Source organism: Mesoplodon bidens (assembly GCF_964165515.1).
Source record: "Mesoplodon bidens genome assembly, chromosome: 11".
NCBI classification, from domain to species: Eukaryota; Metazoa; Chordata; class Mammalia; order Artiodactyla; family Ziphiidae; genus Mesoplodon; species Mesoplodon bidens.
In genome coordinates this window covers 34,315,160-34,340,978 of record NC_138167.1, presented here as the reverse complement: position 1 = coordinate 34,340,978, position 25,819 = coordinate 34,315,160, and the positions used below count along the sequence as shown (strand labels likewise).

The 25,819-nt window shown below is 42.0% G+C and overlaps 1 protein-coding gene across 3 annotated transcripts in view; it reads left to right on the top strand.

The window, feature by feature from the left end:
* Positions 1-25,819, top strand: part of HMGA2 (high mobility group AT-hook 2) — a 137,311-nt gene that overhangs the window by 87,102 nt on the left and 24,390 nt on the right. The window contains exons 4-5 of one of the 3 annotated variants that reach the window (XM_081249005.1): positions 216-276; positions 1,864-2,081. The exons of 1 other annotated variant lie outside the window; for it this stretch is intronic. In XM_081249005.1, coding sequence (XP_081105131.1) covers positions 216-276; positions 1,864-1,931 — 129 coding nt within the window. In that variant the 3' untranslated portion in view covers positions 1,932-2,081. Of the gene's footprint in view, positions 1-215; positions 277-1,863; positions 2,082-25,819 lie in introns of those variants that run through there. One more of the 3 variants, XM_081249008.1, reaches the window with a different exon arrangement.

Here is a 25,819-nt window from a genome sequence, read left to right as displayed (position 1 = left end):
AGTAATTGTTTTGCCTGGTGCCTGTACAAATTTCTGCTGGGACCTGTCCCATTTAATATAAATTATATTACCTGTGGAATCTAAGAGGATGTATGGTGTAACATGCCCTGAAGGCAGGAAATTTAAACTATGGATTGTCCTTTTTAGAAAACTTTGGTTTGTTCCTGTAATATGGGATACTTAGCATCCCTAATTTCTGTTTAATCTTTTTACAGGCATATTTTGAATTTTGCATTCGTGTGGAAGACAAGTTCAAAAATCCTGTTATTCTCTCAGGTTAATATGAAAATGAAAACAATCTAAAGCTAGTGGTACTGAGGCTGTACCTGGCTTGGTGACATGGGGAAGAGATGCCATTATCTGAATAAACAGACCCCCCCCCAAAAAAAAGAATGAAAATAGACCTTAGACCTAATTTAACCAAATCATCATGCTTCAAGCCTGATGACATGCCTCTGTTTTGCCTACAGAGACATGAATTTAGGGGTAGATCATCTGTAGGCAGGAATTATGGAGTCATAAACCCCATATTCGTAAATCCATTGCACGTAATTTTATACCCTGCTTACAGGACCAAGATGTTAGACTCACACCATGTGGCAGGAACACGTGCCTGCCCAGATATGCACATGGAGAGCTCTGGCCTTCCAAATGCATTCACCTCTTCGGAGACTCCCTGACTGGCCTCCCTAGTGCCCTGTGGTCAGCTCCTTGGGCCCATGTGGTCCTAGAATGTGAGATTGCTGCATATATATTGTCTTGGGTGTTGAATGTATAGAAGAAACACTTTCACTAGGACAAAAAAAAAAGGAGATCGATAAAAATTAATGGTACAAAAGATAATATATTGAGAAGATGTAGAGAGGCAGAAAGGAGAGAGAGACAGAGAGAAACAGAGAAGGAGGGAGGGAGGGAGGGAAGACTAGAGAAGCTAAGAGCAACGCTCTAAAAGTACAAGGCTCCTATCCTCCCCCACTCTTTGTGCCCCAGATGGTTCTTACATTCCGTCACACTCAGCTCACAGTCTGGCCTTGAGCACTTATCCATGGGACACCATAGCTGAAAAAATTCTCCTTTCCTTCCGCCAGTGGGAGGAAGGGGCTCTGTTCAATCTTTTAATTCAGTCATTGTCTTACCATTCTCATAAGACAGGTCTCCATCACCAGGAACAGAGACTTTCTTCAAATCTTTTTTCTTTTTTTCTCCAATAAGCCAAGTATCCTCTCTAGAAGTCAGATATTACAGTTCTGAACAATAGTTACCACATACTCAAGTACTGTGTTAAATCTTTTATCTCTTACTTAAAAATCTTGACATCTTAGTCTTCACTCCTGTAAAATAGATACTGTTGTCGCAACTTTATTGATTACTGAATAAGATACGATATAGCTTTAGGCACGAATATAAACACGTATAGTTGATAACTCTACATAAAGCCTGCTGTTTTCCCTTTGCTCCTGTCTGCATCTCTCTCTGTCCTGCTTCTGTGGGCTCTGATTTTCCATGGATATCTTCAGGTAGGAACTTTGGGTACTGGATCCTGGGCCACTTTTTACGGTTTCCTCCTTTTTTCCTTTTTACAATAGCTCCTTATGAGTTCTCAGAGCACTTTCCAACTTAAACTGAAATGCACATCTCCATTTCTTTTGGTTTCTTACATGCGTCCCCTTTCCTTAAAAAACAACTAAGTACCCTTTGTTCCCTGGGTTGACTGAATTCAGAGGGCCCAAATCCAACTCTTAAGTTTTTGAACTGTATAGGCTAAGAAGTAGCAATTACTAGTCACTGAATGTCAGTGGTTAAGAGACTTGATTTTCAGCCTTTCATAGACCCCCAAACCCCACTTAAGTTTATTTCTTGCAGCATTGGAGTCCCCACCAGACTCTGCAACAATGGTCAAGATCCTCATGAGTAATAGCATCAAGAAATAAGGTTTGGGCTTCCCTGGTGGCGCAGTGGTTGGGAGTCTGCCTGCCGATGCAGGGGACGCGGGTTCGTGCCCCGGTCCGGGAAGATCCCACATGCCGCGGAGCGGCTGGGCCCGTGAGCCATGGCTGCTGAGCCTGCACGTCCGGAGCCTGTGCTCCACAACGGGAGAGGCCACTACAGTGAGAGGCCCGCGTACCGCAAAAAAAAAAAGAAATAAGGCTTCAGAAGTATGACAGACATTTTCTCATCCTAAAAACTGATGTATATCTAATAGAAATTCCACTCTTCATTTCAACACAAGACTTTGTATATCCAGATCACTTGGAATACTATGATAACTTAGGCACAAGCAAGTTTAGAAGATGCCTCTGTGCTCAAATGTTGGGTCTGGGAAACAGCTAGCTGGGTTTTGTTGTTAGAAAAACAGATATTCAAAGGTCGGGGTAGCAGAAACACTATCTCTATCACTTCACTTTAAAGTTAGTTTTAGATAAAAGGATAACTTAATAATGGGCTGGTTGTTGGGAGGATCAGGCTTCTAAAAACCTTAATATGCTTTCAACTTTCCCCGGAAGCAGGTGACAGGGTAGTTACCATCCACATCCTCTGCTCAACAGAGCAGCTTCTCTGTTGGCACATTGCTTGGCAGAGCTCCAAGGAGAGCTGTGTGATGACAGCGGGATTAGGATGCAGGAAGCAGGGCTGGGTCAGAGGCTCTAAGTTGCCTATTTCTCCTAGTCCCTTAGTATGGTCAATTCCACTAATGCAGCTTATCCCTAAAGCCAAGCCTGCTAATGAGCACTTGGGCATTTGAATTCCCATCATATCAAACAATTTCATTTGAGACCCTTTTCCATCTCTGTCATACTTGTAATGATGGGATCCCTTACACTGTAGCTTCCTTGCCTCCCTTAAAGACTAGAGCATCTGTGTAGAAATAATACCATACATGGTGAAGGCTCCATCTTGTTGAATATCCAAGATGTGGAATTCATCACATTGAGCTCTATGTTGATCAATGATTTCATGCTTGAAATTGTTTTATAAGCATGGCCCAATAGGAATGAGGCTCTTATGGTGGCATCTCTATGCTAAATTCTGCTCTCTGTGGATCTGGGTATATTTACAGTTACAGATGCTATATTATATAGAGTTTCTAGTGTAAATCAGGGCTTCAGACTGTGATTCCTGACTTAGACACCGTAGCTCTCTTCAATTTTATTATCTATAACTATGTTTCCTTCCCATTAGTTTTTCTGTGCATGGTCTCTTTATAATCCCAAAACACCCAATAATTGCAATCCTTAGCACATTTCCCAGAATGATTCTTAAGGTAAATAATAAATGTTTTTAAATCTCTTTAAATTTCTCCATATTATTTTGGAAAACTAAACAATGAAAAGTTTTCTAAATGTTAAAGTGAACTTGATATGTTTTTTATATTTTGTCATTTACTTCTCCAGAGGACACACTACTTTAAGATTTTTCAGTGCTGTGAAAAAAGAGATAAAGAATTATGATCTCCTCTGTTTCAAATGTGGATAAATGAATGAATAAACAAATGGAGGAAAGAGCATTCTCTGGGTTCAGCCTTCATAGTGGGCTTCAACAACACGAAGAACAAAAGCCTTTAGACATTGCTTCCCACTCTCTAGAACCATGAGGAAGCCAGTCTCATCAGCGTGTCTGTAGAGGGACACGGGTGTCCTAGACACGTTGGTCCTTTTTATTGTTCTCTTACTCTGAATGATCAGTTTTCTTTAGCAATTCTTCTGCCCCCCTTGCAAGCAATCTCTGGAGTTTACAGGTGATTCACATCAAAGTTAAGGGAACAACCGGAGGTGGTATGGTTGACAGCCAATGCTGAGAATGTGGTTGAAAATGCAGGTTAAGATTCTGGAAAGAATCCTGGACCGGAGATTCATTCAGAGACTTAGTGTCGAGTCTTAGCTCTGTCAGTTAGGAACTAGATAAGTTCCTTAGACTCTCTGGGCCACAGCTTTCATAACCCTAAAAATACAAATTGCAATAGGATGATAAAGCCTAATACATAGGGGAATTTGAAAACTAAATGAGGCATTAAATTTTCTAAAATGAGATTACTGTTAAATCCATATAAATATAAGGTAAAAAAACTGCTCTGAGGATTACCAAAGCCCCTAAAGTGGTCATTTAACACTTATGTATTCCTGCTCTGAGGCAGGATCACACTTAAGTTCTTCTTTTCAGATAAAAATCTAAATATATTGCTTGAAAATACCTTCAGAGAAGGTGAGGCTGTAGAACTTGGCTCCACAGAAATGGTTACACTAGACATTGAAACAAAAGTGTTTTCAATATTTGTAATCATGATTCTCTTGTTTTTTATTTATTTCCCCATCCAACATTTCTTTCCTTCTCCCATTCCTTCTGCCATTTTTTTTTTTTTTTTTTTTGGCTGCCTTGGGTCTTTGTTGCTGCGCGTGGGCTTTCTCTAGTTGCGGCGAGTGGGGGCTACTCTTCGTTGCGGTGCGCGGGCTTCTCATTGCGGTGGCTTCTCTTGCTGCGGAGCACGGGCTCTAGGCACGTGGGCTTCAGTAGTTGTGGCTCGCGAACTCTAGAGAGTAGTTGTGGTGCACGGGCTTAGCTGCTCTGCGGCATGTGGAATCTTCCTGGACCAGGGCTCGAACCCGTGTCCCCTGCATTGGCAGGCAAATTCTTAACCAGTGCACCACCAGGGAAGCCCTTTTGTGCTGTTTTGTAGCATGCCATTCTGTGGCAGTTCTTCTCTTCCTTCTCTCTGATGAATTCCTCCAGCGGTTTCCTTCATTTTAAGCAAACCCCACTTATCGTCTTCTCCCCAGAGTCAGACGTCTTGACTTCTGCACAGGAAGAAAATTCCACAGTGTTCCTCAGCCACTAATTCCAACACATGTAACATTCTGAGAAGGAAGCTTTCCTTCGTGTTGCAGTTGAAGCCCATTTCCTATTCTTATTTCTTCAGAATAAGTTTCAAAACAGCTGGCTGCCGTCCTTTAAGTCTACCCTTCCCAGACATTACTTCACAAACATCTCACTTTTCAGTCTATTTTGTCAAGCATGAGTTCTAGAAGTTCCTTTAACTTTTTCTCATCAGGTATATATTGTTCAGCCTTTTAATAAGCAGCATGATGTGATTGAAAGAATATGGGCTTTGCAGTTAGACCTGGGTTTGAATCTGCGCCACGGGACTCGGAGTGCCTGACTTCTCTGAACTGCAGTTTCCTCAGCTGTTAGGTGCGGTTAATGGGACCTATGTCATATGGTCCTTGTCGGAATTGATGTAATGTTTCTAGTGTATAATCGATGCTCTGATAAATATTACTTCCCTCTCCCTGTGACCCTCCTCTACATCAGGTCACTATTTTCTACTAGTTTGGAGCCTAGGATTGATCGGAATTTGAAATAATTCTGCCTACTCATCCTCCCAAGACATTCTTTTTATCCCCTCCATTATGCTGTTTCATCACTAGATCTCCTCTGAGGTATTCATGCCATTTCCATATGCCCTCTGATGCTATGTCCACACAGACAAGCTACTTCCAAGAATCAGCTCTGAAAAGAGAACACTCCAAGGAAACAATATGCAAAAAAGTCACTTAATTGGCTTTGGAGGAGTCCAGGATAGCTCTCTCTCTTTTTTTTTTTTTGCCATGGTTTCCTTTTTTTTTGTTTTTAACATCTTTACTGGAGTATAATTGCTTTACAATGGTGTGTTAGTTTCTGCTTTATAACAAAGTGAATCAGTTATACATATACATATGTAGCTTTTGACCTCATTTTCACCTCAAAGAGTTACCCAAGTTACCTCTGTGTGGCTTCTTGGTGGCTCTCTCCTACATAGGACCTGTCAGATGTCCTTCATATCGTTTTCAGAACTGAGTTACTCATTCTTGGGTTTCCACCTGAGGTCTAGATGAATCCCAGGACGCATTTTCACTGCTGCTCTGTGTGGCACCCTTGTGCAGATTATAAAAGGCACCCATTCTCAGCAGGTGCACCACCATGCCTGGGAGGATAGCCTGAGGGTTAAAGGGTGGACTGAACTTTCAGCACCCTTGTACGGATTTAACCTTTTTGTAGAAACCAGAGTGTTGGCTCTGATGTGGTTTAACGTCAGAAAACAGATGCTGAAGAAGTACTCCCTATCTTTGTCTCTTTGGTGTCATCCAACGTTAACCTTCCTTTCTCATTCCGTTGGCCTTCTCCTTTTCTTGTATCTGTTATTCCCAATACAATGTGTAATAACATTGCATTCCCTGCTTCAGTTTGCCCCAGTTACTTCTACTGATTCTAGCTGTTTCTTTACATGCACTTTTGAATACCTGCCTTGATTTTTTTTTTGTGTGTGTGTGTGTGGTATGCGGGCCTCTCACTGTTGTGGCCTCTCCCTTTGCAGAGCACAGGCTCCGGACGCACAGCTTCAGCGGCCATGGCTCACGGGCCCAGCCGCTCCGCGGCATGTGGGATCTTCCCAGACCGGGGCACGAACCCGTGTCCCCTGCATCGGCAGGCGGACTCTCAACCACTGTGCCACCAGGGAAACCCCTGCCTTGATTTTTATTTTGTGTAGAGTTACTCTGTGTTTAAATGCTAGGCAATTTGGGATTAAGCCAAATAGATTTTCCTGAAATTTCCAACATTCTATTCACAGATTCTTTTTCAAAGCAAATTGGCAAAATCGACATAGTTAGTTCCTTTCAGGGTTGTTTCTGCCTCTTTTCCACTCTTCCTCTGGAGATGACTCTAATGAGTATCTAAAATGGCCTAAACTGAGGTAATAGAAGGACAATGGGGAGGGGTTGCCAAGAGAATTCCATAATCCACACGCTGAAAACCTTCACAGGACGTGGGAGCTCAGTGGTCTTGAGAGGAGTTCTCTGCTCTCTTCCTTAGCAGGAAAGAAGATCCCTTTCCACTAAGCTCACAACTTTGCATAAGTCCCACATAGAACAATAAGGAGGTGCTTTGAACAATTAAGTTGTCCAAAGCTTAGTCAAACCAGTTGTGACGATCAGTGAACTTATAAGTCTCAGCCAGCTTGTTCTCATATCCAGTAACTGATGGTTCTTCTGAAATTCATCTCAAGAAGGTAGAAGAAAACTTTAATGCAAAAAAGGGGATCAAAATTAAGAAATGAGAAACCAGAGACAAACTTTTCTGACAGCTTGATGTACTGCACTGAAGATAAGTCTTGTGGTGGATATGCTTGGGAATGCCATTATTAAATTTACCTTGCTTCTATTTTTCTTCATCTATTTCTAATGTGCCCGTTAGGCCAGTGCCTCCCTGGGAACATAATAATAAAACAACTACTGAGTGAAGTAAATAGAAAAACCTAAGAAGTATTTGTATAACTTCAGCTTGAAGCATTTCTTTCATGCTCTACAAATCACCAGAAGACATGTGATGGGAACCGTTCCTGATCCATTTTAGGATGTGCAGGGCATCCCAAGAAAGTTTTCCTGTTTATTACTTCTCTGAGTGTGTTAATACGTATATATTTTTACTTTGAGATAGTTAATATCTGGAATAGTTCTTCGACAGGGAAAATAGTGGTGAAAGATTGGATCTGAGGAGATGCTGCAGAAAGAGAGTTAATAGGGCTTAGTAGAAGACTTGAGGGAAGAGTGCCGGGCAAAGGGGACCATGAATGCAGAGGGGGCTGGTGGAAGATAGATCTGAGGGACTGGGGACACCAGTGCCTCTGTGGCTGATGGGGAGATAGCCAGCAGCCGGGCCTGGGGAGGGGGTGGAGAGATGATACAGTCTGGTTTTGACATGTTGGTTTTAGATGGCAGTGAAATATCTAACCTGTGTAGTTCGTAGACATTGGGAAATAAGGGACTGAAGAGAAAGTGAAAGGTCAGGGCTGAAGATGGGGCTCTGGGGCTCCTCTGAGTACAGGTTCTGATTGAAGCCATGTGGGTGCCTCAAGGGAGTGAGCAGAGAAGGAGGAGAACAGCAGGGAGCCTGGGGCTGAGCCCTCGGGGCGCTAAGTGATGGTGCGTGGAGGGAGGAGGGGGGAGTTGAAGAAGAAAGAAAAAGTAAGTGGAGGTATTTGAGAGTCTGTGGCCTCAGTCCCACGCCGCTGAGTCCATGAAGAGGTTGGGAATCCCATCGAGGTATGGAAGGCAGCTGGATCCCTAGAACTGGGACGCTGCTAAGAAGTTCAGTAAAGTGCCGTGGTGGTGTTTGATGACTCATAAAAGGGACAAACAAAAGCTAGGACTTCGAGACAGAGGCACACTCGGGGCAGAATCTGGGTCTGATCATCTTGAATGAATGAGTGAGTGAATGAATGAATGAATCAGTCACATAAGCAGATATAGGTGATCATGGGTTTTTGTCCATAAAAAAAGAGGATAATAGCATAGTACTCAACTGTGCCTATAAAGTCGCTGACAGGCCTAACACGTACGACAGGCAGAAGGGAGAAGAGTTGAGAAAAGAAAGGAGAAGCGTCACTGAGGAGGAGAGGAGAAGACAGGGGTCATGAGCAAAGCTGACCTGTTCCTGGAGTGAGAAGTCGGAGAGATAAACAACCTCAGTGTTCGGGTTTGGCCTTGAATTTGTTTGACTGTCTAGCTGTTTCCCGAACATTCATCTTTTCCCTCGGATGGAACTTTAAGCTTCTTAGCAGAGACCCAAAAAAACTCTTTTGTATATCTCTTTGGTACCTAATGCAGTTCTACAGCATTTATTCTACACTTAATGACAGATTGAGAGAAAGAGAGGCACGTTTTCAGTCATTTCTACAAGTGTATAATTATCCAGAAATTTAGTCGGGGGAAACCTCCTTTTTTTTTTTAATTAAAGTATAGTTGATTTACAATGTTGTGTTAGTTTCAGGTGTACTGTAAAGTGATTCAGTTGTATATATATATGTGTGTGTGTGTGTATATATATATTCTTTTGCAGATTCTTTTCCATTACAGTTATTACAAAATATTGCGTATACAGTACTGTGTAGTACTATGCAGTGCTATACAGTACATTGTTGTTGGTTATCTATTTTATATATGAAACCTCCAGTTTTGATAAATCAAACTAAAACATCCCTAATCATCCCTTCTCCACTCAGAGGAGACTTTTAACTTGGATTTTCTAAATCATTTACCCCAACCTCTTCCTCTAAAAGACTGTCTAGATGCATTGCTTGTGACATGTCCTTCAGAGCCAGCTATACAAACATCCTTCCTAATCTTAGCAAAATGCAGACACACGGCATATTTATATTTCAAGGATTTGAAATATGCTTCTCTCACTTCCCTCACTCTGATTTTTGTTCCATTTTCATAAGAATACCTGTAAGTATTTGCAGATGAATTAAAGACAGCGTTGTTCTAGAGGGAAATCTGATGTCCATGTAATTTTGCAATAGGAGGACTTAAAAAGAGAGCTCAGGCTTGTTGATGTTGAGTGTACACATGGGAAACAAAAGCAAGGCTGGTGAGAAAATTTGGTGGAGGTGGTTAATTAATTTTGAACCTGGGAAATGCCTCTATAGTTAGTCTACAAGATCTCCTTTAAAGAATCCCAGACACCTGGAAGAATCAACGTTTTTATTTTCTACCAATTTATGTGCAGCAATGATCTGAATAAGAAAATGGTTCTGAAAGCATCAAAATGTAATTTTCTTATCATTTGAAAATGTCTGCACACATTTTTCTCAAACTTTTAAGAAAAGAAGTAAAATTCACCTGTAGGTAGAGATCAAGATGGAAGTGTTGACAAATATCCAGAGGCTGGAGACTCGGGAAATAGTCTTAGGAATGGCATCTGTATGTACCCTTAGTATGTTCTACCACCAGTGTTCCTAGAAGGGCAATGAATAGACTGTTGAAAAGGCAGCAATGTTACTTGTTTTATTAAATCTATAAAGGTTGCTGGCATCCATTTCCTGGCAGTCATTCCTGTTTTTAGGGGTGATGTCTGTGATATTGCAGAGCAAGAGATACCAGTGGGTCAACCATAACAAAGTGCCTCTAGATGTAAAAAAAATGTAGAACTACCATATGACCCAGCAGTCCCACTCCTGGGTGTATACCTGAAAGAAACAAAAACACTGATATGAAAAGATACATGCACCTCAACAATCATAGCAGCATTATTTACAATTGCCAAAATACGGAAGCAACCCAAGTGTCCATCAAGAGATGAACGGATAAAGAAGATGTGGTATATATATACAATGGAATACTATTCAGCCATAAAAAAGAGTGGAATTTTGTCATTTGCAGCAACATAGATGGATAATGGAGGGTATTATGCTAAGTGAAATAAGTCAGACAGAGAAAGACAAATACTGTATGATATCACTTACATGTGGAATCTAAAAAATACAACAAACTAGTGAATAAAACAAAAAAGAAGCAGACTCACAGATACAGAGAAGAAACTAGTGGTTACTGGTGGAAATGGGAGGGGAGAGGGGCAAGATAGTGGTAGGAGATTAAAAAAAGCATTATTATGGGATTATATGAAATCATGTGTGTGAAACTTTTGAAAATGGTAAAGCACCTTAGAATTTAAAGAATCTTTCATGCGATTAAAAAAAAAAAAAGTTTCTGCAGGAAGGAAAGGGTACCACTCTGGTAGATCTCTCAGGAGGATAAGAAAGAAAAGGGAGGGCCAGACAGTCTTGGTTCATGTGATAGAACTTTCCCACAGAAAATGGATGAATATCAGATAAGAACTTTTATCAGACCTCATGGATTTTACAGCCACATCTCTGTGGGAATAGTATGCAGCATAGATTCGCTAAATCCCAAACATGGATGACAGAAAGCACTATAAAAGTATAGACTGGCACCCTGAGAAGAACAATAGCCAGTCTTCGTTAATCACACTGATATAAACACTAGACATTGTGGTGTGCTTGTTAAATGACACATAAGATAGTATGACTAATGAAAGTATAGCAGGAGCCCAAGAGCTCCTGGCCCAAAAGGAAGCTCAAGTGAATTAGACAAGATATCGAATAAAGACATGGTAGTGGTCCTAATGGAAAGCCAAATATATGCTGATCCACTTTTCTATGTCTGCTTTTGTCAGGCTTTCTTAAGACTGTGGAGGAGCCTTGAGCATGACTGCAGAAGACAGGTACCTATAGTCAGTTAATTCCCAGCTCTAGAAGCAAGAGAAAGTTGGCAACCGAGGAGATGCTTTCCCTGATAAGGGAAGGTGTTTCCAGCACAGATCTTAGCAGATGAAATAAAATGTATGAAACAGAAACTAAACATTATTCAAAAGCTAATGCAATAATCCTTCAACATGTATGTAAATCAGCTGTTTTCCTTACTCTGGAAGACAGAGAACAATGTGGAAGGGTGTGGCATGTTCTATTACTTGCCATTAAATTGATGAGAATTAGAACATCTGAGAATCCATCAACACCACTGAAAGACATGTCATAGAATCAAGTAAGGGGTAGAGTATGTATATAAATGACAAAATAGGACCAAAAACTGTCACCGGGTGGTGTTCAGATCTGCTCTGTTTATTTGTGGCCTTATTTAACCTGTTTTACCTCAATCTGTAAAGGATTCAGGCTATAAAAAAGAACACGAGGGCTTCCCTGGTGGCGCAGTGGTTGAGAGTCCGCCTGCCGACGCAGGGGACACGGGTTCGTGCCCTGGTCCGGGAAGATCCCACATGCCGCGGAGCGGCTGGGCCCGTGAGCCATGGCCGCTGAGCCTGCACGTCCGGAGCCTGTGCTCCGCAACGGGAGAGCCCACAACAGTGAGAGGCCCGCGTACCGGGAAAAAAAAAAAAAAAAAAAGAACACGAAGGACCTCGGACAACCCAAGTTTTCAGTGACCAGAGGTGGACTCTAAGATCTGTAACACTGAGTGGTTGCTATTTTTCTTAGGCACAAAGTTGAATTCTGGTTCCTGGAAGCTGATGTTTGGGAGGAAACCATTCAGTCTGTGGATGAAGGGAGGCAACACAAAGCCAGCAGTCCCAGCACAATGCGACCTCCTTGTCCCCTAGTGGAGGTTTACGTAGACACTCTCTGTAGGAGACTAAACAATTGTTTTGGCTTCTCTGTGAAAACAGCCATCACAGGAGGGATGACTCCTGGGGAAAAATTGGAAAGGCAGTTAACCTCTCCCACAGGAAAGGCTTGCCTCTCAATAGGAATACAGTTTTAGGAGCAATCTCCAAACCTGAGCAAAATATTTCCTGGATTTAGAGACTGAATTTGGGGGTTGCCAAATCCTCATAAAACATCAAGGGTCTACTAAAATATAATAGGAAATGATGGAGAAAAGAAAAAAAGACAAGGAAAATGTAAAAGATTTTACAGAGTGTGTATTTTAGATCCAATTCTCCTACTACTAACCACGTGGCCTTGGGAAAATCTGACCATTTCTTTGGTGTCTCCAATTGGAATCGAGGGGAAATTGCTCCTTCTCAGTAATTGGTGTGCCCTGGAGAAGGGTGGCTGGCTCCTCTGGCTGATTTAATTGTAAATTCGGGTCCAGTAAAAGAGAAGCAAAAATTCCCTACAGCCATATGTATATGTATATATAGGAGCCATAAGAAGGCTCCTCAGGGAATAAGAGGACAAGATTCTAGGTCCTTTCCCACTCCCAAACCACAGCACCTCTGTCTTTATCATTTATACAAATTGATGTTCTAAGACTGTGTGTGGGAAGAAGGGGAAGTGGAAGGGTTCTTTGATGAAGGAACACTGGTCACCCACGATGGGCTTCCCTGTATTATATGCAGGTCACTGTCAGTTCTCTGCTTTCAGGGAATAAGCTGGTACCGTCTTGGGCTCCTCGTGCCAGCTCTGGCCCTGAACTAGGCAAACAAAATATGTTAGGATGCTAAAGAGCAAACAACTGTCTGACTTGCCTGGTGAGTACCTTAAGCTCCTGTAGGTTCCTGTACCCAGGGGGAACCAAGAATAAGCGTGTTAGGACACCAATAGAAGTGCCATTTTATGGCTTCAAATGGGAGCTCTAGAGGTTGTCTGATCAGAGATGCCAAACTTTCACACCCCTCAGAAAGCTTTCCCCAGTGGCAGCCCCAGCCTGCCTGGGAAGGTACTACCTAAGAGTAACTAAAATTTCTCCTGCTGTTACCAAGATTCCTTTTGTCATGGTTTATTCAGGGCCGTGGAAGCTTTGCCTAGTACCTACTGTCCTGCATGTTATTGAAACTAGGTTTTAAATTCTTCACTTCCAATTAAGGTGTAAAATTATTTTCCTCTATCTTCATCTGACCTGCTTCTAATCCCATTGTTCTTTTTGCTGTCTGAAGATACTCTCCAATTTCTCCAACACATTAATTCCTGGACTGTAAATTGGATAGAGGGCAGGTACTCAAATTCTGTAAATGCCGTGTGGTTACAAATCCCAGGTGTCCTCTATCTTGGCTCAGCCTTCACAGGACCTGCGCACGTGCGCGCGTGCGCGCACACACACACACACACACACACAGTTCAGAGGTCACTCTAAACAACAGTATCTATGACGTCTCTGGCAGAGGGTACTTTGCTGTGCACTGGAATAGAGTACTGTGTGGCTCAGAGGTTCCTCCTGCCTTTACATCTCAAGATAATGTTCTCAAGTATATTTTCATATACACAAGTATCCAATTTACTTTCCCTTTCCTTCTCTCTTCCAACTCTTACAGAGTTTCAAATATTTATTTATTTATGGTTGCCTTGGGTCTTCGTTGCTGCACACGGGCTTTCTCTAGTTGCGGCGAGTGGGGGCTACTCTTTGTTGCGGTGTGTGGGCTCAGTAGTTGTGGCTCGCGGGCTCTAGAGCACAGGCTCAGTAGTTGTGGCGCAGAGGCTTAGTTGCTCCGCGGCATGTGGGATCTTCCTGGGCCAGGGCTTGAACACCGTGTCCCCTGGATTGGCAGGCGGATTCTTAACCACTGCGCCACCAGGGAAGTCCCTCGGGTTCTTTCAGAACATGTCTTCCCACCTTATTCCATGCCTCTTCTACCATTTTGTCCCATTGCTAGAGTGGCCCAGGCAATACACATATCAGAGAAGAGAGAAACCATATGTTTTGAGGTAAAATTTAAGAGAATGAAGCAAGAATGCCATTAATCTCCAGCCCTTGAAAATGCCTAGAAACTCCCATTCAGACCCTCCTCAAAAGTTTCCATCCACTGTCTTTTATTAAAATCTGGTATTCCTCAAATATCAGGTTCCAAAATGAATTTCAAAATTATTTCTTAGGAACCTTTAACTCCTTTAATTAACTGTGAATAGCTCAAGTGTTTCTTTCTGTCCTTTCTGTTATAAATGTGCTACACTTTATGTTATAGACTTTTGTCCCCAGCCTGAGAATCTAACCACCATTTATACCTTCATTCACTCAAAGGAAATTATCTAACAAATTTGAAAAAAACTGACACCCAACTCAGCTGTTGGACTGGTTCTGTTCTAATAAGGGTTTGGTTAGCCCTGAGCAGGAGGAAATAGTCCTCTAGCCTGTGAAATACAGCTAAGGAAAACATCACAGGTATAGCAAGGAAATTTCGTTTCTGAGACCTTGGAAAGTAATTGGACTTGCAATTTAGGGGTGTGTTGAGGATCGATAATCAGCAGTCGGGATGCCCACGTTCTGGTTCCGCTCCTGAGGCCGTCTTTACCTTTAGGGAAGTGTACTGCTTGCAGCTCATCGTATTTCGTGAACCCTCATTTGTCTTTGGGTCTCATACAAGACTTCATAGTCGGGCACTTAGTAATTGCTCCTTGAACTGAATTTCACCCGAAGCTAATTAATGGTTCTTCACCATCGGATTTGGAGTAAAAATGAGATTAAATGAAGATCATTCTAAAGTACTCAGGTGAAATCGCCTCAAATAATGATTGAAATTTTCAGTGAGTGGGAGGATGCAGATCTTGGGGGCATTTTCAGTGGCGTGTGCGGGAGATGGGAATGTGTGTGTCCACACGTGCATTCTTACATAGTAGAAGGAAGGAAGTTGTGAAAGGGAAGAAAATAGAGCCATTGACTGAAGAGCCATAAAGCTGTTTTTAGAATGACTGCTTCTGTTGTATTGGGGAACGCTTCCTTTGAGAAGGGGTATATTATGCATCCTCTTTCCATTAAGTCTATTTTGGGAAGAAATTACAGAGGATAATATATTACCAACTCCCAGGGTTCTCTTATCAACACAGCCTCTATTCTCATTACACACCTGCTTAGAGCAAAATGAATTAAAGCTTCTGCTGTCAGGGACACCATCGCAAGACCATCAAAATCTCCACTAAATCACTGTATTTATTAAAGCTTCTGCTCTCGGGGACACCAAAACGCAAGACCATCAAAATCTCCACTAAATCACTGGAGCTTTTTATTAGGGAAGCCACTGATTTTTTGAAAAGTGTTAACTCCACCCCTAAAAGCCATGTGTGAGAGCAAGCACGGGGTTCCGCTGGTTTGAGCATTCAGTAAGTTTCAACCGTGGCAAAGTCTAGGAATTGTTTTCTAAACAGTGTAGGGCTTCCTACTCCGGGTGAAGATTTATCTGCATTTGGCAACTACTCCCGGTTACTGTGGAACCAGAAGTTTACTTCTCAATAGTTTTACAAATTCTGTGTTTAACTCTGTCTCTATAGAATTAATTCATGGAAGGCGGGAGGAGGGGGCGGGGCAGAGGCTTTCAAGGCGGGTTTACAGAGTTGAGTTTTTAAAGTCATAGAAGCCATTTTCCCCCTGACCACAACAGTGTGGTGAAGTTCTGTTTCAGCCCGAACGCAGTTTGCATCGGCCTGTACATTGATTAAAACATGAAAATAAAACAACTTCAGTGTTGAGCAATTTTTGTTAAAGAAGTCGTTTAATCATTAGACAACCACCGTTTTCTTTTGCCCTTTAAACCTACATTCAATCAGCTCGGATGCTGGTTTACAGCCTCGTTAACTGCTGAGATTACAAAGGAAAGGTTAGCAGGATCACCACCAGCAGCAGGAAGCTCTGAAACGCACCCGTTGTCACATGAAACATTCAGCAAGATGCGCCTTCAGCTGTTTCCCAACACACATGCAGCTCTGAGGGAGGTATGTGGCGAGAAAAATGCAACCTTCAACCCCAGAAACATCCCTGTGTGCATTCAAGGAAAGAAAAAAAAATGTGTTCTTGCATTTAATCTTCTGCATGGCTCTGTTGAACATTGTTAGCGGTGAAACACGCAGGGTTCTTCTTGCTGCTGAAGTGTCATGTTGGGAGAGTGTGCCATTGCAGGCTCCTAGGGAAAGGCCTAGATGTTCCTTTTTTTTTTTTTTTTTTTTTTGTAAAGGGAGGAGTTGCAGTGTTTTATGGCCTTCTTTCAACACACGGGAGTTTTGTTTTTGTTTTTGTTTTTGCGGTACGCAGGCCTCTCACTGTTGTGGCCTCTCCCGTTGCGGAGCACAGGCTCCGGACGCGCAGGCTCAGCGGCCATGGCTCACGGGCCCAGCCGCTCCGCGGCATGTGGGATCTTCCCAGACCGGGGCACGAACCCATGTCCCCTGCGTCGGCAGGCGGACTCTCAACCACTGCGCGACCAGGGAAGCCCAACACATGGGAGTTTTATTACTCATTTTAAAAGTACAGCTTAACACCACTTTTAAACCAGCCAGAGTTCCAGCCCTGGATTGTTTGCACAAAATGGCTCCTTTCTTCCTCCGAGCAGGATGGTCACAGGTGCCTATTCATTGCTATACTTGTAGGTACTGAATTTATGCCCTTCATGGTAGGAAAACCAAGAGCGTTTTCTGAAATGTAATTCTCTGAGCTACCATCCGTGGTCACGCCAGGCTCTGGGAAGGAATCACAACTTTCTGAAACGACGAATTGCTCCTTCACTACGGACCATCTGCCTTTTGATTTCTCATACTACCTCTGCCAGGGGTTCATTTTTGCCACCAAATATATTAACCACACTGGAAAAGACATTCCTTCACTTTTAAGTGGCCGGGTCATTATTTCAGTTTTGAAGAAGGCAAAGACAAACAGTTCTTTATGTTTTATAGAATTGCGACATTAGACGTTTGAGATGGAAATAATGGAAATCTTGAGAGTTCAAGAGACTGGCCCAAGGTCTCATAGCCAGCTAGAAGCAGAAAACGAGTTAGAAGCCAGAGTTTTGATGTATGTAGTTTGTCGTGCTTCCAGCTATCCAAATGCCTTTCCTACATTAATACACATATTTCCTGGTTTGCGCTCACAGAAGAGAGAGGTTTATTCGTCCCTATCCTATATACATATCCCCAAGACAGCTCTTTTTTAAAAAAAAATAGTTATTTATTTATTTTGGCTGCCCCGGGTCTTAGTTGCGGCATGCGTGCCGTATCCAGTTCCCCGACCAGGATTGAACCTGGGCCCCCTGCATGGGGAGCACAGAGTCTTACCCACTGGACCACCACGGAGGTCCCCCCAAGACAGCTCTTAAGTTACCAGCATCCTCATCTTCTTCGAACTAAACAATCCCAGTTCTTTTTCATTTCCTTTGATATTTCCATTTTTTAATCTTTTCACCATTTTAACACGGTCTGTGCACAGCAGACTTTCAGATTCTGAACTAAAATATTCAGGGAATTGGCCAAGGTTTTTTATAGGTATTTGGATATTGTGTCTACGTTCATATATATGAGTTCTGTATATGTATACAAGAGCGGTTTTCTCTGCTCTCAAAACCGCTTCTTAGGTAAAGACTGGGTAACCTTTCGGCCATTTTGTTGAACCATTTCTCTCAATAGCAAAACCCTCTGTTTTCCATTCTTGTATTGCAGCGTTGTATCTTTAACAACGCTGATTTTTTGAGCTATATGCATCGTGACCACAAAATTTAAATAATTTTCATCTCTGAAGATGAAAGGAAGCTCTTGCTAATTTTAAAGACCTATATAAACTCACCTTTGTTTTAAAAGTTAAAAAAAAAATCCTACCAGCTTGATCTTTCCTGAGGATATACATATTTAAGTAGTTAATTTGCACAGGTAGATAACCAACTAAACCTTCCATCAGTTCTTCAAGTACCTTACATCAATGACTTCAAAGAATATACCTTTACTCAATTTTAAACTAAATTCAACTGAAAATAACTCTGTACTTTAAAGAGGATAGTCAGTCAACTCAGTGGGGAAAAACAGTTGATCAAACTAGTTGTTTGCCCTTACCCAGATTAAATCACTGATCCACTGAACAAATCTTTGTAATGTGTCAAGATACAGGTTTCTTTAACTACCGTACACATTAAGTATGGGATATATAACAAGGAATAGCAGGTTTTTGTAAATGGTGATAAGAACTGTAGAAGGAGGAAAACCATGAAAAATAGAAAAGGATGAGAGGGAAGAAGAGAGAAATGATACCCTCAAGAAAAGCTGAAAATTATGGATTACTTTCATAGTAAAATATATTGGACACCTCAATATAATTGAATGCTTATAAGAGGAGATGCTTTCTGCAACTCCTTTGTTCCTTGATGTATATCCTATACCTGAGCAAAATGCTTCTTCCCTGTGAGCTGGACAGTAGGAAGTAATCTATCTTCAACCTTGTTTGGTTTGTAAATAGCTCTGTAGAAAAGATCTGTTGCACTCTGGAAAGACCTTTTCCATGTGCTCTCTCTCACTCTCAGAGGCCAGATAAAGGGCACAGCTGTGACCACCACCTTATTCCTTCAAGGATTGTTTACAAAAGATTGAAAAATGTGCCCAGGGCCCATCCCCTCCCCTCTGTGGAACTAGCCCCACTCAGGTGGGCTGGCAAGCAAGCCTGGCTTTAACAGAAACAGAAGAGAGTGTGTGGGTGGGCCTGACATCTTTCAACACATGCTTTTTGCTTTCTCCTACTGAATTTTTAATTTCCATGAAGTGTCAGTGGAAAAATGGACACTGGTCTTCTTTCTTTTTTTCTGCTCCTTTGCAGGGATTGGGATTCCGTGCTTTGGGATAATGAAGTAGGTTGTCATTTCCTCCCCTAAATAATACACTGCAAAGTGGAAATGCAAATTTCCTATGGAAGCTCTTAGTAGCAGGTGGTATTTCCTTAATATATTGTTTTTGACCTTTGGGGAAATTGGCATTATGAGCTGACTTTGGAAAATTAAAATAGCATCAAAGTCCTACATTTTAAATGAAACAATGTCTTAGTTAATTTGAAAACATTAGACTGGAGTACTACACCAGGAAAAGACGTAACATGTTTCGCTTTTCTGTGTTATTTTAAGGTTTGAATTCATGGAGGGCAAGAAAAGGGATATGGCAGAACTGCCTTTACTAATTCATTAAGAGATTTTTTAAAAGAAGGAAAAATATGTACTTTTAAGTTTTGCTTTAAACCTTTGCTGTTGACTAATGCTGTGATACATTTAGTCAGTCTGTGATACAAAGAGTTAGGCGCGGGACGATTCAGATGGCGACTCTGAGTTGAGCTGAAGGTAAAGACATCTGTATTTTTCATTCATTTGCTCAGCAGCACTAAACTTCAAGCTTGTTTTTTGTTCAGCATCAAAGAAAAAGTTGTTTTATGGTTATTGAATATTTTTTAACTTACATATTTCATGAAAGGGACTCAAGTCACTAGATCTTTGTATTCCTTGTAGTTATTTTTCTGCCCAACAGCCCTTCTGCATGCCATCTTGTCGAATAACGAAAACATAATTTTATTCTTTTTCTTTGCCTTTGAAGAAAAAAATTTAAGAAGTCTAAATACCATTCACATTTTGGAATTTCCTTCTTTACTCCCTCCCAAAACCATCATCTTACAACCATGTAAAGCGATCCAATGTTGAAAGACTTAAGAGATTCTCGATCCTATAAATATCCTTTATATGCTTATAACTTCTTTGTTTATCAAGGGCAACAAGAATGAAATCCAGGAGCTAACAAAGTTTATAGATAGATGTATGTGTGTGCACACGCGTGTGTAGGCAGATTGATATATATCCAAAGCTTTGTGTGTCCAAACATGCATGGTATTTTCAGCATACAAATTGCTGATCAGGCATCCGTATTCTTTTCCCTCTAAAAATTATGAGTGTGTGGACCTATTAGTAGTTAGAGGCCAGATCACCGCAACCAATGGAGGACTAAAAAATTGGAGTGCTTGCATAGTTTAAACTAATAAATTTGGCTAGTTTAAATAGTTATCTTTGTTCTTCAGTTGTACACGGTTTGTAGCACAATTTGACTTCAAGGTCCAGGTTTTTGAATGCAAGAAATCTACGCTTTCATCCTAAGAAGCGTAAGGCAAGATGCTTAGATTTCACTGAAGGTTCACATTCATCGTCATTGCACAACTCTTTCCCAGAAGAAAGGGAAAGTGAGAGCTGGGGTCAAAACCAGATACTGTAAAAGTTCAGCTAATCTTTGGACTCTCAGAAAATATTAATTTTCCAGATAGTTGAATATTAACATCTTTAAATTTTTAACTTGAAATTTTGATAATGTTGTATATGAAAATCTGGCTAATGGATATGGTTCGTGTGTCTCTGGCTACATCTATAAATGTACTGAATGTAATTGTTTGTGTTTCTTGATGACATTTGGTCATTATCGTGAGCATCACTAGACTTGTCAAGTGGCAAAGATCATATTCTTTCATCCTTTCTTCCTTTCTCATTTCTTGAGTACCTACTGTATGAGACGAACCTATGTGCCACCCTGATCCTAGAAGGCGCTCAATGAATGTATGTTGAAGGAATGAAAAAAATGAATGAACAAACAAGCTCAATGGGAAGTTAGAAGGATAGATTCAGTTCATCAAACCTCGTTTTGGATGTAGGAGCAAGCACAGTGCTAGCTGAGACTATAGATACAGTTATACGGTCATAAATAGTATGGTATATAGGGGTGAATGTATTCCCCACCAGACGTGGTGCCCTGTACCATGTTTGCAAAGTACTCCTAACATGAGAGCAACCACTTTCTCATGAAATGGGAAGAAATCTGTGCATCTGCTGGACTCTCTGGGCATTGTGACATGGCTACTATCTGCAAAATCCTAAAGCAGCCATCTCCTCCAAGGGTTTCCTCACTTTCTAGAAAACGATTCTTGTAACAACTACAGTCAGTGAACTTTCCTTTGCCACTTGCCCTTCAAAACAGACGTGACTTTAGCATCCTCAGTGCTCATCACAGACACCAGCTTGCCAGTTTATTCCCCGGGCTTCTGTCCCATGTGGGCTAAGTCTGTTCTTGGGCTGTGACAGAGGAACATTCCTCACCACTTTGAGAATTGGGGCGAGGGTGTTTTGGGAGATGAATTGTATTTGTACAAATACTTTGTCATCATTACACTGCTATGCAGCATAAGTGGAGGGAAAGTGTGCCCTTTGGAATAGACTAGCATAGATTTCAGTGTCTGTTTCATCCACTATTAGCTGCTTGGGTGACCTTGGGGACCCGAGGTCCGCTGGTCAGTCCTCACAAACATGGTGATATATATAGGAAAGACCTTTGCAGAGCTCCACAAATGCTTGTTCCTTTATTATTGTCACCTTTATCAGATTATATATACCCGACCAGACACAACTCCGAGCTAGATGTCTTTTTTTTTTAATAAATTTATTTATTTGTTTATTTATTTATTTTTGTCTGCTTTGGGTCTTCGTTGCTGCTCGCGGGCTTTCTTTAGGCGAGCCGGGGCTACTCTTCGTTGCGGTGCACGGGCTTCTCATTGTGGTGGCTTCTGTTGTTGCGGAGCATAGGCTCTAGGCGCACAGGCTTCAGTACTTGTGGTTCTTGCGCTATAGAGCGCAGGCTCAGTGGTTGTGGTGCACGAGCTTAGCTGCTCCGCGGCATGTGGGATCTTCCCAGACCAGGGCTCAAACCCGTGTCCCCTGCATTGGCAGGCAGATTCTTAACCACCGTGCCACCAGGGAAGCCCCTAGACATCGTTTTTCAACTTTCCTTGATGTTTGTTCTTTAAGCATAAGCGGTACTGCAGAGTTCCCCTTTAGTTTACCCCACTGCTGGAAGCAGTGGCTTGACTGCTGGTCAATAGCAGGGGACTTTCAGAGTGTTCACGGCTTAGCATCCTGAAGATGCTACTGTAGTTGTTGAGTCTGGGGGGAAACATTAGGAAAAGTAGATTGTGCACGTAGCCAAGCTTTCACATCAGTTCTGCATTCTATTGATGTCGAACAATAGGTTGGAAACTTAGCTTGATTTTAAGATTATACAGGGAATATTATCAATTATTAGAACCATTAGAAGAGTTACTAAGCAGTAAACGTGTAGTGGAATGTCCTCTTTTGGATGCTTGCTTAGCAGTTGTTTGAGAATAGTCTGGTAGTCATCTTAGCACAAAGTAGCTACTCAAAATTTTGTCGAATAAATGAAATCTCTTTGACAGAAATATCTGCATAATGGCAGTGTGGTATATATGATCGTTATAGCCTAAGGGCATCTGTTTGATTTGGGTTTTTTTTTTTTTCTGTCTATGTAACACTCATGCAGACATAATGTGAATAATGCTGCGGTAGCCTAGAGAAAAGTGTTATCTCTTGACTCTTTTTAACAGCCTAAGCATTCTAAAGGTAGTTTGCAAGCAACACATAACTTTGAAAAAAGAGAATGAAATTTGAATTTAATTGAAATTCTAATTTTGTAACTTGCTGAAAGTTATTTTTGAAGAGAGGTAATTTTTGAAGAAAATAAAGCGTTGGGTTTTTTTTTTTAATCCTGCAGTCTAATTGGTAGTCACTAATTAAATTTAATAAAATATAGGTTCCTCTCAAAAGAAATGCCTGACAATAGTACATTTTAAAGCCTGGCTGTCTTTCCCAGCAGCCCAGGGTGTTTTGAAGACAGGAGAACAAGGGAAGTACTTTAAGCCGTGAAGTCTTGCAGGGTTGCAGTTAAGTTCTTTAGGCGCTGCATTTTTGATGCAGCGTCATATTACACTAATATTAGGGAAAAAAGCTACAGGGAATTCTCATACATGCCTAACACATATAGCTTAAATGTTCACATGGCTGGATCCATTCAACAAATGGGATCTTTGGGTCTGATGCAGTTTGCAAGCCACTATTATTAAGCTGTTTTACCATTAAGTAACGGTTCCTGGTTAATATTGTGAACGCGTGTGTTCTTTGCTCCTCTCTGTAAATCTTTTGTTCCATTCCTTTTTTTTTTTTTTGGCCTTATAAGAATTTGGGGGGAGGACATCCCTATCCACAAATCAAGTGCTTTAAATAGCCAGGGGAGAGCCGAATGAAGGAAATCGGGCTAGATAACATCTTTGTAAAATGTATGCCAATGAACTCTGCATCACACAATACAAAGGAAATTGCCATTGTCCTGTGCAAGTTAGGTGAACAAAGCACATAAAAAGTCCTGTTCTGGTTGCCATGCATATTCCTGTGCAGCCAAAATCGGAATCTTGAAGGCCACAGAAGTGACACATTGGCAAATCAGAGGGGGGGGGGGGTTAAATTTATATTGCAGAGACTCCAGTAACCATTCACCAGAGTGAAACCCAGTTCTTTGATGTTGAACAATGCAAATCACCAGCCAGGAGGGATGCTGCCCTTGCTGCTGCTGCTGCTGCTGCTATTGCTGTTACTATTACTACTATACCACCCCTACCCCCCTAGTGCTATTAAATAATGATTATGAAGTTTTTACAGCCAGCAGTTGTGCCACGTGTGTTAAGAGATGGTAATCATTTTTAATCACCACAACAGCCCCGCGAGGTATCCACATTATACAAATTAGGAAATTGAAGTTTAATTTGCTACCAAGTCACAGGGCTTGTGCATAACTGCTCTAGGCCTGAGTTTAGAAGCCATTCTCGTTCTAAAGCTTGTTCTCCACCACTGCCTTAAACTTCCTTTGTGTGTGTGTGTGTGTGTGTGTGTGTGTGTGTGTGTGTGAAGGGACCAAAACTCTGCAGGTACCAAGACGTCGCCTCCAAACCTGGACAAGGTAAATGGAGTTTCTTCAGGGAGAATTTCCTCAAGGCCAAAGAGCTGCCTCTGGAGTACTCCAAAGCAGTTTCCACATCCTGGAAAAAGCAGCTACAATCAAAGATAGCACCTTACAAACATCCTTCCTTTATTTAAAAAAAACTACTACCACCAACAGTCCCTTCTAAGATCAGAGGTGCACACACGGATCTGGCAATAAGCCCAGACATACCAAGACATATATTATCTAGAGCTATAGGCAACTCATTCACAGAGGAGGGACAGCCTAAGGCCTAAGCCTGGGCAGCCTAAGGCCCCAAGCACACTCACAAGAACCCTAGCGCAGGTTCTGCTCTTCTAGAGTTTAGCAAAGCAGAACTCCCGGTTGACTCCCGTTAGAAGTCAATCGACATTTAGTCGACTTCCAGACGGTGGGCAGAAGCTCCTGTTAGTTATTTCCTGCCCATCTCTGGAATCCCTTTTGGACATGACCAATGAGTTACAGCTGGTTTTCAGGCAGCGTGGCACACTCATTAACTAACTGTCAGGAACAGCTACACCCTTCAGTCCACGATGAAATGAACTCAAATCTGGATTCACCAAAGGAAAATTCCAAACAGTCCGGGAAAGCAAAACCCCCATACAACCATCTCCATAATAATCATAACACGGCAATGCGTACATTCTACAAAGAGGCCTGTTCTTCTATCTCCTATGAAACAGCTTGACAAAGACAAAAGCTTTATGCCCTAGTGCAGGACAAACAAGGCAGAGAAAAATCTTGTGCAGGTGATTTCAGAGTCAAGAGGGCACTACCTGCCAGCGCTCAAAGACAGAAGGAATTGCACAGGGAAGAGTATCAAAGCCAATTGATTGCTATTCTAGATCCATTCCCTCTTTTCCTTTGTTCACAGAAAGTGACCCTTTCCCTAGCCCAGGGGTGAGTCTGATTTGTCTGAGCCAGTCATGGTGATCCCATTCCTCTTGCAGGGAGAGGAGAGCAGAGAGGTCTGCCCGGGACCAGAGGAAGCGACAGACAGTCTCCCCTCCTGGAGACACTGACCTTCCTGGAAGCACCACCAGGAACAGCCATACCCATTTTGTGACTCTGGGGAAGATAGAGTGAGAATAAATGTAAGATGGCAGAGCAGAAGGATAGAAAGAATCTGAAACCCCAAGGATTTAACCAACTGCATTTAACCTGCTGAATTAACCAGTTCTGGAGGGGCATCATCTCCAAGCTTTCTGTTTTTTGTGTTTGTTTGTTTTATATTCATAATAATAATATCCTTATTAAGACAGTTTGAGTTGGGGTTCCCTATTGTACCCAAAAGCATACAAGAGGAATTTTCTTTGGTGGGATACTTGAGACTCATCAGAATTCATTACCTACATTTTTATAAACTGGTTAAATTTCTATTACCCTTCCCCACATACACTGATCTACAGGAAATAGAGGGAGATACAGTCGTATTTAATATGTCTTCTCGGGCTTCCCTGGTGGCGCAGTGGTTGAGAGTCCGCCTGCCAATGCAGGGGACACGGGTTCGTGCCCCGGTCCGGGAAGATCCCACATGCCGCGGAGCGGCTGGGCCCGTGAGCCGTGGCCGCTGAGCTTGTGCATCCGGAGCCTGTGCTCCGGGAGAGCACGGGAGAGGCCACAACAGTGAGAGGCCCGCGTACCGCAAAAATATATATATATATATCTTATCATGTTTTAAAAATATACCCATGTCCCTTTCCCCACTCTTGGATCCCTGGGAAAAAGATCTCCCTCATGTCAACTACAGTCTTGTTGGAGGGAAGAATTGTAGTGTAAGCGTTGTTTTCCTATGACGATGTTCCTCAGAGTAACATCCAGAGGGCCAGTTGCTTATTTATAAGGCAGGTTACTGGGCCCTCCTGAATCAAGGAGTGGAGTCAGGAATCTGCATTTCTTCAGCATCCTTTTATGAAGTCTATGAAAGGGTATCACCACCACCTGAGGAAGAGGAGC